The sequence below is a fragment of the Pipistrellus kuhlii genome, unplaced genomic scaffold, assembly GCF_014108245.1.
Source record: "Pipistrellus kuhlii isolate mPipKuh1 unplaced genomic scaffold, mPipKuh1.p scaffold_m20_p_12, whole genome shotgun sequence".
Taxonomy (NCBI): Eukaryota; Metazoa; Chordata; class Mammalia; order Chiroptera; family Vespertilionidae; genus Pipistrellus; species Pipistrellus kuhlii.
In genome coordinates this window covers 42942989-42958912 of record NW_023425427.1, presented here as the reverse complement: position 1 = coordinate 42958912, position 15924 = coordinate 42942989, and the positions used below count along the sequence as shown (strand labels likewise).

At 39.7% G+C, this 15924-nt stretch overlaps 1 protein-coding gene across 4 annotated transcripts in view; it reads left to right on the top strand.

Annotated features, from left to right (window-relative positions):
* The window catches only part of FREM1 (FRAS1 related extracellular matrix 1), a 143217-nt gene that overhangs the window by 36194 nt on the left and 91099 nt on the right, over positions 1–15924 (top strand). For all 4 annotated transcript variants that reach the window (XM_045580249.1, XM_045580248.1, XM_036434094.2 and 1 more), the window contains 4 exons: positions 2619–2727; positions 5441–5572; positions 7884–8228; positions 8825–8967. In XM_045580249.1, coding sequence (XP_045436205.1) covers positions 2619–2727; positions 5441–5572; positions 7884–8228; positions 8825–8967 — 729 coding nt within the window. The remainder of the gene's footprint in view (positions 1–2618; positions 2728–5440; positions 5573–7883; positions 8229–8824; positions 8968–15924) is intronic.

Below are 15924 nucleotides of genomic sequence, written 5' to 3'. Positions count from 1 at the left end.
TGCAGCTCAGCTCCAGCTGATCCAGAGATGCCTGGAGTTGCTCTAGTTCTTGTTTGTCAAGAAGAGTTGGAAGTCTATAATTTCTTTGTAAAAAGTTTTCAGTTTTTAAAGACAGAAAACATATTTAAATGTTTTTTAAAAAAATATATATATTTTTATTGATTTCAGAGAGGAAAGAAGAAGGAGAAAGATAGAAACATACATAATGAGAGAGAATCATGGGTCGGCTGCCTCCTGCAAGTCCCCCACTGGGGATCGAGCTCACAACCTGGGCATGTGCCCTTGACCGGAATTGAATCTGGGACCTTTCTGTTTGTAGGCCGATGCTCTATCCACTGAGCCAAACCAGCTAGGGCTATATTTAAACATTTTAAATATATTATGTCAGCCTCAAAATATTTCTAAGGACCACATTTGGTCTAGGAACTGCTGCCCTCCATAGCCTTCCTGCATTACACGGACCATTGAAGTTAGAGATGAGTTTTGTTTATAATTTTTAAATTCTTTTTTGTCTGCATAAGTTTGATTAATAACACTGACTTGGGGTAGGTGATTCCATAGTCTCATATGATGACTAATTTCACTATCGAACACTTTCCATCAGGAAAGTCTTCTTTCCATTTAATCTAAGTCTTTCCTGCTCCCACTTCAGCCTCTTTCCTCTTGCTTTGTATCCAAAAGGGGTAGAGAACAGTGGTTACAGACTTGCATGTAATAACCCTTCACATACTTAAAAACCTACCAGCAAGCTGAAATGTAAATGAGCAGATCGATACGGACTTGAGTTCAGGTTTATTAAGGAAAAGAAGTGTCCCTGGGGTGATCCCATTGTCCTCCACCTAAGTTTGGCATTTGCAGCATTTAGTCCCAAGGGCAGACAAAAGACTTCAGATTGTAAGGGCTGCATTTTGCCTTTTGCTTTGATTTTCTTCATTTCATAAAAGTAAGTGGCAGCTTTTGTTTCTTTCCTGCCCCTGCCTCTCATTCCTTCCATATTACGGAATGATTTCTCATTAGCCATCGGGTTTACCCGAGGCAGCTCATAAAGAAAGTGCTGCTCTTCTGCTGCTTCCCTGTTCCAATATTGTGGGCGAGAAGCCCTGCATCTCTGCAGAACTTTGCTCACTCAGCCGCCTGGGGTGAGGCTGCTGAGGGCAGAGACTAGGTCAGAGCCCCTGAGCCATCTGATCTTCCCTGGGTGAAGGTCAGTCTACCTTCCAGTCACGTTTGCCTCTTTGGGAAACGCAAACTCATTTTATTGGGTCTTACATATATTGAAATGAGTTTCTTAGTGAGTACATAAAATACTATTTCATGTGGTTCAACCTAATATTCACATTTCGCCTGCAAACTTACTTCTCCCTCCTCAGTATAGTTTCATTTTCAGCCCGTCCCCCCTGGAAGCTGTTTCTTCTGTTATGTTGTATGTGTCTAGTAATAATTAATGTCATTTTTCAACATTCGTTTAAAATCTTGCTTGACGTTGACTTGTATTGACATAACCTTCAAACACGTGGTATCTACAGAACGTGTGAAGTGCAATTAACAAGTTTTGCTTGAAAAAGTTGGTGTTTGGTTTGGTTTTTATTGCAAAACTAGGGCTAAGAAGATGGCGGATGAAGAGCATATTTGGCACTGCATGCTTTACGAGTTCCAATTACGAAGAAAAGCAAGTGAGGCTGCAAAAAACATCTGTAGTGCTCTTGGTCAAGATGCAGTTAGCGCCAGAAAATGCCAGTGTTGGTTTGAGAAATTTCACGAGGGAAATTTTTCGTTAGATGACAAGAGTGATCGAGGCCGTGTGTCCAATTTTGATCAAGAAGCTCTTCAAGCTCTTTTGGTGCAAAATCCTCAAATTACCCAACAAGAGCTTGCGACAACTTTAAATTGTTCACAGAAAACAATTTCCAATCAATTGCGTGCACTTGGCAAAGTCCAAAAGTTTAGAAAATGGGTTCCTCATGAGTTGACCGACAACAACCGTAATCAAAGAGTCACAATTTGCAGTTCGCTCCTCTCTCGTCAAAACAGTTTGCCGTTTTTAGAGCAAATTGTTACCGGAGATGAAGGATGGGTGCTGTATGTTAATTTGAAAAGGCGGCCTCAATGGTTGGACAAAAATGAGGCTCCGCAGCCCATGCCAAAACCTGACTTGCATGCGAAAAAAGTGATGTTGTGTGTTTGGTGGAATTTTAAAGGAATTCTTCATTATGAACTTTTACCATCTACTAGATGCTAGGAGCACCCCCTCCACACACACACCCAAGTATGAGACCAGAAATGTCTCCAGACATGCCCCAATGTCCCCTGGGGGCACAAAATCACCCCGAGTTGAGAACTGCTCTCGACCCTATACCTTTGAGAGAGGCTCCATTCGTCTGATGCCGAGCAAAGCCAGGTACAGGTTTTCAGCATATTTGCTTACTTAAGGTTAAGGATTCTTTTACTGAGAAGAAAACTTAAAAAATATAAACTAAGCAGCAAGATCTAGAGCCTGAAAAAGTGAGGTCAGGCTGTCATGAAGGAGATGAGGCAGCAGCAGCCCCCATCTGTGCTGTGAAGGTATTTTACGCTCTAACATCTCCATGCTTGGCTCACATGCAGCTGTTTGTTTCCAGGTGGAGCTGGAGGTATACGACTTCTTCTTCGAAAGGAGCCTGCCCATGACCATCCACATCTCCGTCAGAACCTCAGACACGAATGCCCCGCGTGTGTCCTGGAACACAGGTGCAGCTCAGTGTAGGGTGTCAAGCAACCTAGCCCTGAAGGGAAGAAAGATAGTATATGGGTCAGGAGAGAAAGGCAGTTTTATTCCCATTTCACACACGAAGCAAATGGAACTCAGGCCAGTCCGGGCATCAGATCATTGGTTTCATTTTGTTTTTTCTTCTGGGAAACGTGAATCCAGGATTCCCGAGTTCTTTCCTCGGCAGGAGATAAGCCAGGACAGCTTTCACCTGAAAGAGGCACAGAGTGACTGTGTGTGATATGGAGCTCTGGTTGGACTGAGAGAGAAAAGGTCTCAAACTCAAATTGTTCAGAGGAATAGAAGGAAGACATACATTTGTCTTCTTATTAAGCTGGGTTGCTTGGAAACCACAATATATAAAGAAGAGCTTATACTGCTTAATTTGTTTTAAAAGAAGGCTTTAGCTGAAACCCATTTGGCTCAGTGGATAGAGCATCAGCCTTCGAACTGGAAGGTCCCAGGTTTGATTCTGGTCAAGGGCATGTACCACTAGGGGGTGTGCAAGAGACAGCTGATAGGTGATTCTCTCTTATCGATGTTTCTAACTCTCTATCCCTCTCTCTCCCTCTTTGTAAAAAAATCAATAAAATATATTTAAAAAATAAAAATAAAAGAAGGCTTTACTCTGCCTCTCATTTCTAATTGAACTTATAGTGCAATGTATATATTTAGGTCAAATATAAATGTAGAATGTAAATGAAAATTTTATTCTTTCCCATTAATTCCATCTATAGTATTCAGAACATACTTATAAGCAGTGATGCTAGGTTCTGTTAAGGCAGTGGTTCTCAACCTTTCTAATGCCACGACCCTTTAATACAGTTCCTCATGTGGTGACCCCCAACCATAAAATTATTTTCCTTGCTATTTCATAACTAATTTTGCTACTGTTATGAATTGTAATGTAAATATCTGTGTTTGTCGATGGTCTTAGGCAACGCTGCTAGCGGTTCTCAACCTATGGACAGATATTTACATTACAATATTTACACAGGTATTTACATTATGATTCATTAAAAGTAGCAAAATTACAGTTATGAAGTAGCAACGAAAATAATTTTATGGTTGGGGGTCACCACAACATGAGGAACTATGTTAAAGGGTCCTGGCATTAGAAAGGTTGAGAACCACTGTGTTAAGGGGATAATATCTGTGTCTGATTTAAATCCCCTGGTGGCAGCTTGAATAAATCTCGGGTGTGTGTTTACATGTAGGTAATATATCTGTATGCACACATGTTTGTCTGCATGTGAATTTCAGTAGAGATGGATAACATTAGCTGAGTAGCCTTGATTTATAATTTTGACTCTGTGTCTCATCTACCTCTGTTAGAAGCATAATGAAAAGAAAAAAGGAATTGGTGTCCTGTAGTTTAGTAGTTATAATCACATATTAAGTAGATTATTACATGAGTATAGAGACTTAATAGTCAGTAAATTTATGTGTGATCTGTGAAGCCCAGGCTTGTTAAGAGAACTCCAAATCTGGCTTTGGCTACTCTGGACACTAGACTCCATTTTTTTTAAAAGTAAAATTTTACTTATTATGAACTTATGTGTTTATTGTTTAAAAATGGGAAGATACAATGAATAAATAGTTTAAAAAATGAATAGAAATGAATGATCAAGAAAAAATGAATGATATAGTAATAAATGAATAAAATCATTTATTCAAAATCATTTATTACTTCATTGTACAGACATTGCTGCTGTTAATCTTTTGCTATATATACTTATAGACTTCTTGCTTACTCTTTTGCTGTGTCCCTTGTGATGCCTTGTCCTGAGCCATACTGTACACTCTTGGTTTCAAAATTGTTATTACCAGTCACAGAGATTCTTTATATGTACCCCTCCTTTCCTTCCTCCCTCCCTTCTTTTCTTCTTTCCCTTAAATATGCTGTATTTCTTAGCTCAGGTTCCCTAGCAACAGCTGCTGAGGCAGGTTGCATGCACTTAATCCTACACTGAAAACAGGAGAAAATTGAAAAGGGAAAATCATGAGGAGGATGAAATACATTTACAGTATTTATTTAAAAAGTCTGTATAAATGGACGTGCAGTTCAAACCCCTGTTGCTCAAGACTCAGCTTTACTTGTAAAAGTACTTCTGCCACTCGTGCCCACAAAACATCTGGATGTGGCCTTTGGAAAAGTCCTTGTGGACATTTTGAGTTAGAGGCCACTGTGAGCATAACATCTGTTTTTTCCTTGGTGTTTATTTTCTGGCACTGTCATGTCTCTAAAGGATATGTCCCAAGGAGCCAATTGTATTTGATGAAAGTATTAAAAGTGAAAATATTTCTAAAAATAAAAGCTAACTTCCAGTTTCTTTAAAAAAAAAAATATATATATATATTGCTTTATTGATTTCAGAGAGGAAGGGAGAGGGAGAGAGAGATAGAAACATCCATGGTGAGAGAGAATCATTGATCGCTGCCTCCTGCATGTCCCCTATTGGGGATAAAGCTCACAACTTGGGCAAGTGCCCTTGGCGGGAATTGAACCTGGGACCCTTCAGTTCGCTGGCCAACATTCTATCCACCGAGCCAAACCAGCTAGGGCTAACTTCTAGTTTCTTAAAAAGTGTTTGGGAATACAATTTCAGCTAGTCATGTGAGTTAAAATGCCTTAATTTCATCCTAATGTATGCGTGTTGGTATGCCACAGAACATTTTTGTTTTGTCTTGCAGGTCTGAATCTCCTGGAAGGGCAGTCTCGGGCCATCACCTGGGAACAGTTTCAGGTTGTTGACAACGATGACATTCGTGCTGTACAGCTGGTCACCGTGGATGGCCTGCAGCATGGGCGGCTCACAATACGAGGTGAAGGATCAACCTTGGTAACCGAGCATAGAGCTGGAGAAGAAACTTCTCCAAAAGCAAATCATATTGAACAGGGTGTATCTAGCATCTCTTGGGCCTCATGTCTAACTGAATTGTCATATCCCCCAAATCTAGAGATCTTGAAACATTTGTGCCTTAGTACTAATGTTTACATTAGTTTAAGAGGGTGCCTTAGGCTCAGCTCATTATTTAAAGTTCAGATGCTGCCGAAACCGGTTTGGCTCAGTGGTAGAGCGTCGGTCTGCGGACTGAAAGGTTCCAAGTTCGATTCTGGTCAAGGGCATGTACGTTGGTTGCGGGCACATCCCCGGTAGGGGGTGTGCAAGAGGCGGCTGGTAGATGTTTCTCTCTCATCGACGTTTCTAGCTCTCTATCTCTCTCCCTCCCTCTCTGTAAAAAATCAATAAAATATATTTAAAAAATAAAATAAAATAAAAAATAAAATTCAGATGCCCTATTGGGCTCCTTCTAAATATACTCCTTAATTGATTGTCTCATCCCAGTAGGAAGACAAAATGTTTTCTTATCATTTCTCTGTCTCAGAAAATGTTTTTAAAAACAGAAAAAACACTTTGTAATCATTATATTATTATGATATTAGGAGCAGTTACCATAGTTTAAAAGAAATGAATTTATAATTATAAGGATGGTAGCTAAGGTTAATGAGCCTAATAAAAATAATAGCCATACTTTATGATGATATAGTCCATTCCTGATAATAAGCTCAGAGGATTTAATTCAATTATCCTCTTAGTTTGCCTAATTATAAAGCAGAAAGAGAGCTCTTATTAATCATCATTTATGATAAGGGAATTCTGAAATCAAAAATAAAATGACAAATCCTCCTGTCTAATCCCAGGCCCGTGCCAGGTCAGCTTATGCCTGAGTCTGCCGGTTAGGGTGGATGTTCGGCTGCATGTAGGGAAACTCAATTACAGTGGCTTAAAAATTCATATTTTCCTCATGTGACAAGTTGTCCAGATGTAGGCATTCCATATCCATGATGCCAGATGCTCTCTTTTCTTCTCTGTTGGTGCTCACAATATGGCACCTATACTTCAAACATTGGGTCTGCATTTGAGGAAAGAAGAAAGAAAGAAAAAAGTTATGCCATCTTAGTTTGCTTTCTTCAACCACTTGTCCCAGGTGTTGGATACAGTGACTTTCACTTATATCTCCTATCAACTCACATGCTATCCCAGCATGCAGTAGATTCTAGGGACATGATTTTTTAAACATGGACCCATGCCATTCCAAATAGAACTAGGATCTTGGTACCGAGCAAGAAGCAGTCGAGGGCTATTGGGCAAGTAGCTTACAGTGTCCATTATACTAGTGTTTAATCATGATTCCAGTGAAGTCTTTACCACAGGCACATGGTATGGGAGAGTAATGAGGCTCCTGCCATCAAGAATGGTAAATGTCTATACAAAGTGAAGCAATGTTTATTAATACTGTGAAATGAAGTAGAGAGAGAGAAGTAGCCTATAAGAAAATCATGTTCTGGGCTCAGAGGATATAGGAAGTAGTACTAATATTTATTAAGTATTTACTTTGTGCCAGATACGGTGCAAAATATTCTACATGCTTTATTTCATACTACTTTATAAAGTGAGGTACTGTTATTAATTCTACTTTACATATGGGGAACTGAGTCTTAGAGAAGTCAACCTGTCTAAGGTCATGTATCTAGAAAGTGGCAGAACTGGTTTCTGAACCTTGGCCATTTGATACCAGAGCTTTAGCTCTTGGTCAATAAGCCAGTGCTTCTCAAATTTTAGCATGCAGTGGACTGTTGGAGGGTTTGATAAAGCACATAATGCTGGGTCCACCTCCAGGATTTCTATTTCAGTAGGTCTAGGATAGGGCCTAAAAACATGCATTTCTAACAGATGGTGCTGATGCTGCTGGTTTGAGACCACACCTGTAAGAAGTTCTGCCATGTAGGTTGATAATAATGAGTGAAACAATAATTAACATTTATTGTCGGCTTACTTTTGTTTATGTTCTCCCATTTATGTTCTCCCATTCATACTAGGGACTATGGGGTAGGTATTATTTCTGCTTTATAGATGAGTCTCAAATAAATCAAATACCTTGCCCAATCTACACAGCTAATAGTTGTTACAACCACTGTTCAAAACCTGATTTGTGGAGGTGGTTTCTCCCAAAGAGGAGAGTATCAGATGCACCCCTTTCCTCAGTGCCCTTTTGCCTAGTGCAGCGTTCCCTGTAAGGGCTGCCTTTGAGCTCCTCCCTCAGTCGGTGCCATCTCTGCTCTCTCCTTCAGGGGGGAAAGGCTTCCTCTTCACCGTGGCTGACCTGCAGGCTGGAGTTGTTCGCTATCATCACGATGACAGCGACTCCACCAAAGACTTTGTGGTCTTCAGGATATTCGATGGTCATCACAGCATCCGCTATAAGTTTCCCATCAACATTCTGCCCAAAGATGACAGTCCCCCGTTCCTCATCAATAATGTTATTATCGAACTGGAGGAGGGCCAGACCATACTGATCCAGGGGTCCATGCTGAGAGCTTCAGACATGGACTCCAGTGATGACTACATCTTCTTTAATGTCACCGGACCTCCTCAGGCTGGAGAGATCATGAAGAAGCCAGGGCCAGGACTGATAGGTAAGTTCTGGGCAGTTAAGATATTTGTGTGAAGATGGATGTCAGTTTACGAAGTGAGATACTATTATTATTCCCATTTTATAGATGGGAAGCCTGAGACTTAGAGACTTGAAGTTGATTCATTCAAGGGTGCACATCTAGAAAGTTCCAGAGCTGTGCCTGAAAATAATCATTTCACTTGGAAAAATTAAGTCAGCCAAGTTCAGTGATAGAACAAATAAGTTTGAAGAGAGATGCTTGACTTATTGTAGATTATTGATAAAGTAATTTCATGAATAGCATTTCCTTATATTTTGTTAGAATAATTTCATAGTAACTATTTCTTAAAATAGTCAGGAGCGTCAAAATAGGGACCAAGTAGTGTTTCTTAAGACAATGTTTCTTAAAAATACTTTTCTAATGCAAATTTATCAACATATGTTAAGATATATGTAACAACTTTAATTTTCCTGCTTTATTATTTATAAGCTTTTATGAAGAGTCCTTGGGTACATACAACATGACATGCAGAGAAGACTTGAGATAAGTCCAGTATCTTTATACCCAAACACTTGTAGTTGGTTACAAAAATACTTGGTGTTTTGTGGACCCAATAGGCTATCCTGTCCCCGGCTTCCTTCAGAGGGACCTGTTCAATGGCATCATTTACTATCGTCACTTTGGTGGAGAAATCTTTGAAGATTCCTTTGAATTTGTCCTTTGGGACAGCCATGAACCTCCAAATCTCTCAGTGCCACAGGTAAGAGGCCATTCTGAGCACTTCTCAAAGCCTTGTCTGCAGATATCAGTTCTGGGGAGATGTTATTAGGAACTACATGAAAATAGGTCTCAAGGTTCAAAGACTGAGAAGCAATGGAGTAAGCAAAAGTAAGTCAATTTCTTTGTAACACCACTTCTCTACCATTTACTTTTCCAATGAGTTCTGCAAATTTTTGTGAGTGATATTTCCAGCACCTTTATAAAGGACACCTCACAAAATTTGCTGTCCTCATGTCACTCAGAAAAACATGGCATTTTATGTGTTGTAGTTCAAGTATAGGCTGTGAAGTTTGGCTGCCTGTTTCTGTCTTGCATCGACACAATTATCTGCTTGATCTGCAGTTCAGTTTCCCCATCCGTAAAACAGGGACTAATACAACTTCCTTATAGAATGATTGTGAGAGTAAGTAATATATATAAAGTACTGCGAACTTTCTGGCACATGGTAACCACTCAATAGATAAATTAGCTATTATCTATTGCTGCTTTTGAAGAACTAAGAGTTTTACTACAACTCAAGGATATTATTTAAATTCATAGAATGCAGAAATAATTGTAAAAAGGCATTCTCATATAAAAATTACAGAGATTGCTGAAACTGGTTTGACTCAGTGGATAGAGCATCGGCTTGCGAACTGAAGGGTCCCAGGTTCGATTCTGGTCAAGGGCATGTACCTTGGTTGTGGGCACATCCCCAGTGGGGAGTGTGCAAGAGGCAGCTGATCGATGATTCTCTATCATAGATGTTTCTAATTCTCTATCTCTCTCTCTTCCTCTCTGTAAAAAAAAAAATCAATAAAATATATTTTAAAAAATTACAGAGATGGAATTAATATAGTATATGGACAAATGTAAGAAGATAAACTCTCTGCAAGGAGAGAGTGACTAGTGGTTGGAATGAAAAAAGGAGAGCTCAATATAAGTGATCACCTACTACATATCATTTATTTTTTTAGGCATTTTATCCCTATTATCTTGGAAGGTAGTATATTCAGGGTTCTAAGCAAATCTTGAATCAGTTCTGGAATGGCTATTTACTGCTTCTGTCCCTATTGGCCAATGCATAGATGATTGAGCTATTCATCTGTTTGCTTAGTTAAAGGTAACCAAAGAAAATGATCAGGAAGAATGATGTCTGAGAGCCCAGAAACTGAAGGAAGTAGGTGGTCCCTATTAAGAAAAATTGGAGAATAAGAAAATTCTCAATTTAACTGCTTATTAACTCCTTTACAAATAACAGTCCCTTCTTTCCTTGTGTTATTCTATTTCTAGATTACATTCTGCTTGAGACCTTGTTGATTTGCTAATCCTAAATTATAACTATCCATAGGATTTATTTTTAAATAATTTGTTGCAACTATTCAAACTGAGCTTTGTTTTCAACTAAAATATCATATCACTTTCAGCAGACTATATGCCTTTTAAAAAACAGAAAGTTAGGGTCTGCTTTTTTCTTTTCTTCTATTATATATTTTATAGATTATATTTTCTTTCTATCATATTTAATTTCAAGTGTAAATGTTAGATCCCTTTATAATGAGGACCAGAGTAATAAAAACTTTATTCAAATAAAATTATTTCTAAATCTTGGAAAATAAGTCAGACTAATTACTGTAAGATCCAGTTATGAGATTATTTCTTTGGATAGATGGATGGGTTTCTAAAAAAGGAGTCATAATTACATTTATATCTGCTTTCAGCTTATTAATCTACTAGAGGCCTGGCACACAAATTTGTGCGTGGATGGAGTCCCTTGTCCTGGTTGACGATTGGGGCCGATCAGACAGAGCCAATGTGGGCTGGCTGTGGAGGAACCATGGAGGTTGGCCTTGGCTGGCCAGTCAGGGAGGGACTGTGGGAATGCTCCAGGGCATGTCTGGTCTTTCTCGCCCAGTCCCAATCAGCTGGGCCCCAGCAGCAAGCTAACCTACTGGTCAGAGCATCTGCTCCCTGGTGGTCAGTGTGCATCATAGCAACTGGTCAAGCAGTTGACCAAACATTTGACTGATCAGTCAGACACTTAGCATATTAGGCTTTTAAATATATAGATGTTGAGGGAGAAGGAGAGAAAACCTATAAATTACTCTATATTCATGCACCATTTATTGTTTGGCTCCTAAATATTCTCCAATTCAGCCTTGTATACTCACCTCTCTACTTGTCACCTCTACATGTAAATCTCACCAGCATTTTAAAAACACCATGTCCACAGGCATTTAGTATATTTCCCCCAAGCTTGCACAAGACCACTGTAACTAGAATCTCTGAAGTCATCCCTAATCCCTTCTCTCTATAATATCTGAATAACTAATTAGTCAGCAAATCTAACTAAATCTACCAGATAAATTTCTCTCATCTGTCTGTACTTCCCCACCCATTGCCATTGCTTTAGTCCCAACCTTCATCTTTTTGGACTAGATTAACCTCAGAATCCCTCACAAGGTCTCTTGAAGAATAGATCAGCAACATCCTTATAACTGAGGACAGTTAAAATCCACTGATATAGTAACTTTGTATTCAGTATAATTTATCTAGTATCTGTTAACGAAAAAAAGAACCATTGAAACCTGTAAAGAATTTTTTGTGAGTTTATTTGAGCCTTAATGTCGACATATGCCAGAATGGATTGAGATAATGCTCCGAAGAATGGCGGGTTACAATTTTCTATTTATACACTGAAATCAAAGGAGGAACATAGGTGGGTTACATGAAATTCATTGGTGATGGAGTAAGGAGGCGGGAGAAAGCAAAGTGGTGGGAAACCCCTGGGATTGGATAAAAAGTAAAATGATTGACTGTACTCAGGTGAGTGCAGGAACAATTAACATGATAATGAAGGAATTTGAGGCTTCTGTCCTGGCACTCACCACATTTGGTTGTGCCCCAGGGGCTCCGGAAAAAGGGAAGTTACAAGTTACCCAGACATCTCATAGATATGTTATCTTAGAGGCAAAAAGGCAAAGGGGCTCAGTAAAAAGATTGAAGTTGATCTTTGTCTGGGAAAATATCTGGGACATGATTACCTACTATAACCTGTTAGATATTTAATTTTCAAACCATCTTTTGTGGTTATCTTAGGTCTCTGGGTTTGTAAGACTGCCACGCAGGCCTTCCCTGAGCTTGTCAGGTTAGCATGTGGCTCTTTTCTTTCACATATCCATTCCCCCAAGTCTCCCTCTTCTAATATGTGACAGTACCAGCTCACTTCCTCTCCAGACACGGATCCTCTCTCAGTGATAACATCGCCTCTTCCAGAAAGTCTCCTCTGGTGCCCTCATTCCACAGTTCCCCCATGCTGGGTCAGGTGGTCCTTTTATGTAGCTGATCCAATGGCAAATCACTATAATGTGAGGCCATTCTTTGTTTTATTGGATAAACTGTGAGCTCATTAATGACAGGCATCCTAAATTATTCATCTGTGTCTTCAGGCCTTGGTACCTGGCTCAGAGTAGAACCTCAAAAACTTTTCTGGTTCTTTCAACTTTTATTAAAACTAGGAAGAAATAAGAAAACTGAAATGTCTTGTAAGAACTAGGGAGGTAGAGAGATGAAAAGGTAGTAAGTGCAAAGTTTAATTCTCCAGAGTTTCCAGGAATTAGTGTGTGCACTACAACAGAACAAGTATTGTAGGTGTGTGTGCTGGTGAGAACTTTCGTGTTGTAAAACCCTGATACCTTCATTAAAAAGTCCAAATTTTAAGGGACTTAGATGATGATCTAGTCTATTTGACAATTGCATCTTCAATTTGGACAACTATCTAGTCATGCCCTACATATAAAATCATATTTAAAGTATTTTTAAAAATTGTAACGTTTAGCTGTTCAACTAAAGGTCCAGATAAGATGGTTACTTAATGGGAGCTTTTGTGATCGGTAGGTCCCATGGTCACTGAAGGTTACCGTATTTTCCGGCATATAAGACGACCCCCTAATTTCACAGTTAAAACATAAGTTTAGGCCTATATTCACTGTATAAGACTACCCCTCACTTCCGAGGCAACACCAGTTCTTTTTTCAATAGACTGCCTCTCTGACTCTGGCCAATCTGAGCAGGCCTTTTACTAGAACACAGTGTAGCTTCGGGTACAGAACATGTATAATTTGCATGCATAAAAAGCCTGCTCACATTGGCCAGAGTCAGAGAGGCTGTCTATTAAAAAAAGAACTGGTGTTGCCTCAGAAGTGGGGGGTAGTTTTATACAGCGAATATAGGCCTAAACCTATGTTTTAACTGTAAAATTAGGGGGTCGTCTTATACGCCGGAAAATACAGTAAGTTAAACTCAGGTGATTGTTTAGGCAACATGTTAAAACTCCTCCTTTGATGGAAGCAGAAACCGAGCATCTCCTCAGGTGAGAAACAATTTAATAAAAACAGGGATGCTCCTTAACTCCTTTCATGCTTCCTCACTCGGTATTCCTGCTCAGAGATCTACCTGTGCATCAACAAGGCGCTCACATATCAGCAAGAAACCCTTTCCTCTTCCTATCTTGGTTGTCATCACTGTCATCAAATAAAGCCTCATGCTCTCAATTTGCTTTTTTAAAATTATTTGAAGTATTACAAATAGTGGTACCTATGTCTCATTCCACCTCCCCATTAACATCCCCCTGCCTCCCCTAACCCCCAGCACATGCCCTCACTTGCCCCCACTCCCAGTGTCTTGTATTCATTGTTTATGCTAATATGCATGCCTACAAGTCCTTCAGTTGATCTCTTACAGCACCACCCCCCCCACCCCCCCACGCCCCCACCTCTCCTGCCATCCCACTGTAGTTTGGCAGTCTGTTCAATGTTTCAATTGGCTTTTTAAAAATATTTCCTTCTTTATCCTTCTTAGCTTTATAGGGTTTAAGCCTCAGGAGATTTTAACCAGGAGAGAATAATGTTGGGAGTAAGATGGAAAATGCAAAATAAGGATAGAAGAGAGAAGCAGAAAGATGACTAAGAAATAACAGCAGATACCCCAAAGGCCTGAGGGGGAAGTGGAAGAGAGCAATGAACTGAGGCCAGACAAGAGGGGCACCCAGGCTGTGAGCATTCAGAAGAAGTCAAACCTGAAAGTGGGGCGGGCCAAACGCTTTGGAAGTAGTTCCTGGGGGCAAAAAGGAGCACAGGATAAACTCAAAGGAAGCTGTAAGGTAAATAATCAGGCAGGAATCAAAGGTCAGGGCGAAGAAAGGATCCATGTCAACAAGGGAGAGATATCCACTCACAAAAATATCATATTATGAACACTGAGGGTCAAGGTTAGGCTTTGTCACTCTGTGGACTGACTTGTTTCTTTGTATTCTGATTCCCTGTCAGTCTGTCTTTGGGTGCTTGTGACCATAAGTAGACTGGATGCTTCCAGGGGTTCCCAACAAGTGAGAGCCCCACAATTGGGCTGGGCATTGCTTTCCCACTATTGGGGAATGGCTATTTAATAACGTCTTTGTCACAACCAAATTTCAGTAAAATGTAAATGGTTCATTTCTCTATGGACTTTGTTCAAATAGGATTTTTCTCATCCACAGACACACACACAGAGTAATTGTTTAAACATGCATCAATATGTAGTAAAGACACATCAACCTAGGCGATCATAAAGCATGTTGAAAAATGTGCCTACCAAGAATTACTACAGGAGTATAAAAAAGCATGCCTTGTACATTCTTTTCACACAAAGAACACATTGGAGACTAAATTAGCATGGAAAATGGTCTCTTTGAAGGCACAATAACTATTGTGTCCTTATTAAATCCAGTTTTTCAATTAAGTGCAGCCTCACTGATCCATGCTGTGGCTGGGAAGCCCCACAGAGAATTTCTGAACTTTGTAGATTAGCAAGAAACTATAATTTGGGGGGAGGGGGAAGGGATTGTGACATCGACTCCAGGAGACTGGAGAAATAACTGTCATCGTGTTTATTTATTTTGATAACTGCCTTTAGTTTTTAATTATTGAAATGCTCCATAATGGAGCAGCACATATGCTGTAGGCTTTTGTAAGAGCAATGAAGAATGGAGACAAGGAATTAACTTATTGAACACCTACTACCGAGTACTCACTGTGTTACTAGCTATCTCATTTGATCCTGACAGCACTTCACTACAATAGCCGTTGTTATCATTCCCAATGGGAGAGAAAAATGGATCCCAGAGGGGCTCACTGATTTGCCTCAGGGGGCACAGCTCGCACAGCTAATGTCCCAGTATTTTCTATATTGTAGTTTTGTGTGTTTTTTTGTTTGTTTGTTTTTGTTTTGCTTTGTATGTCAATTTAAAAAGGAAGTCACTTTACTTTCAAATTGGGTGTTGTGAATACTATTATTATAGACAAAACTGGCATGCTGCTGGCTGGTGTTGCTCAGTGGTTGAGCGTCCACCCAGGAACCAAGAGGTCACCAGTTTGATCCCCAGCAGGGAGCATGTAGGAGACAGTCGATTGATATTTCTATCCTCTATCCCTCTCCTTTCTTCTCTCTAAAATAAAGAAAAAAATATATTTTTAAAAATTGGCATTGCAGATCTGTGCTTCAATGACAATATTAAATTTATTAAAATAAAGTTATTAAAATATTAAAAGAAATAAAAACCAGGATAAGAAACCCACGACACCAAGCAAATGTACCATTGCAAGAGAGAATAAGTAATTGCTTCCTCACGCCCAGCCATGGATTATTATAAGAAAATGTGATAAGAAAAGCTGTTCGGCTTCCCAGCTAGCATGGCTTAGTGGTTGAGGGTCAACATATGCCTGGGTTGAGAGCTTGATCCCCGGTGTGGGGCATTGGAGGGGCAGCCAATCAGTGATTCTCATCATTGATGTTTCTGTCTTTCTCTCTCTTCCTTTCTCTCTGAAATCATTAAAAAAATATATTTTTAAAAGAAGCTGTGGAGCAAACTCTCCATGCCCCCTAGCAGGATCCAGACCTGTGAATGTGCTTTAAGAATTCT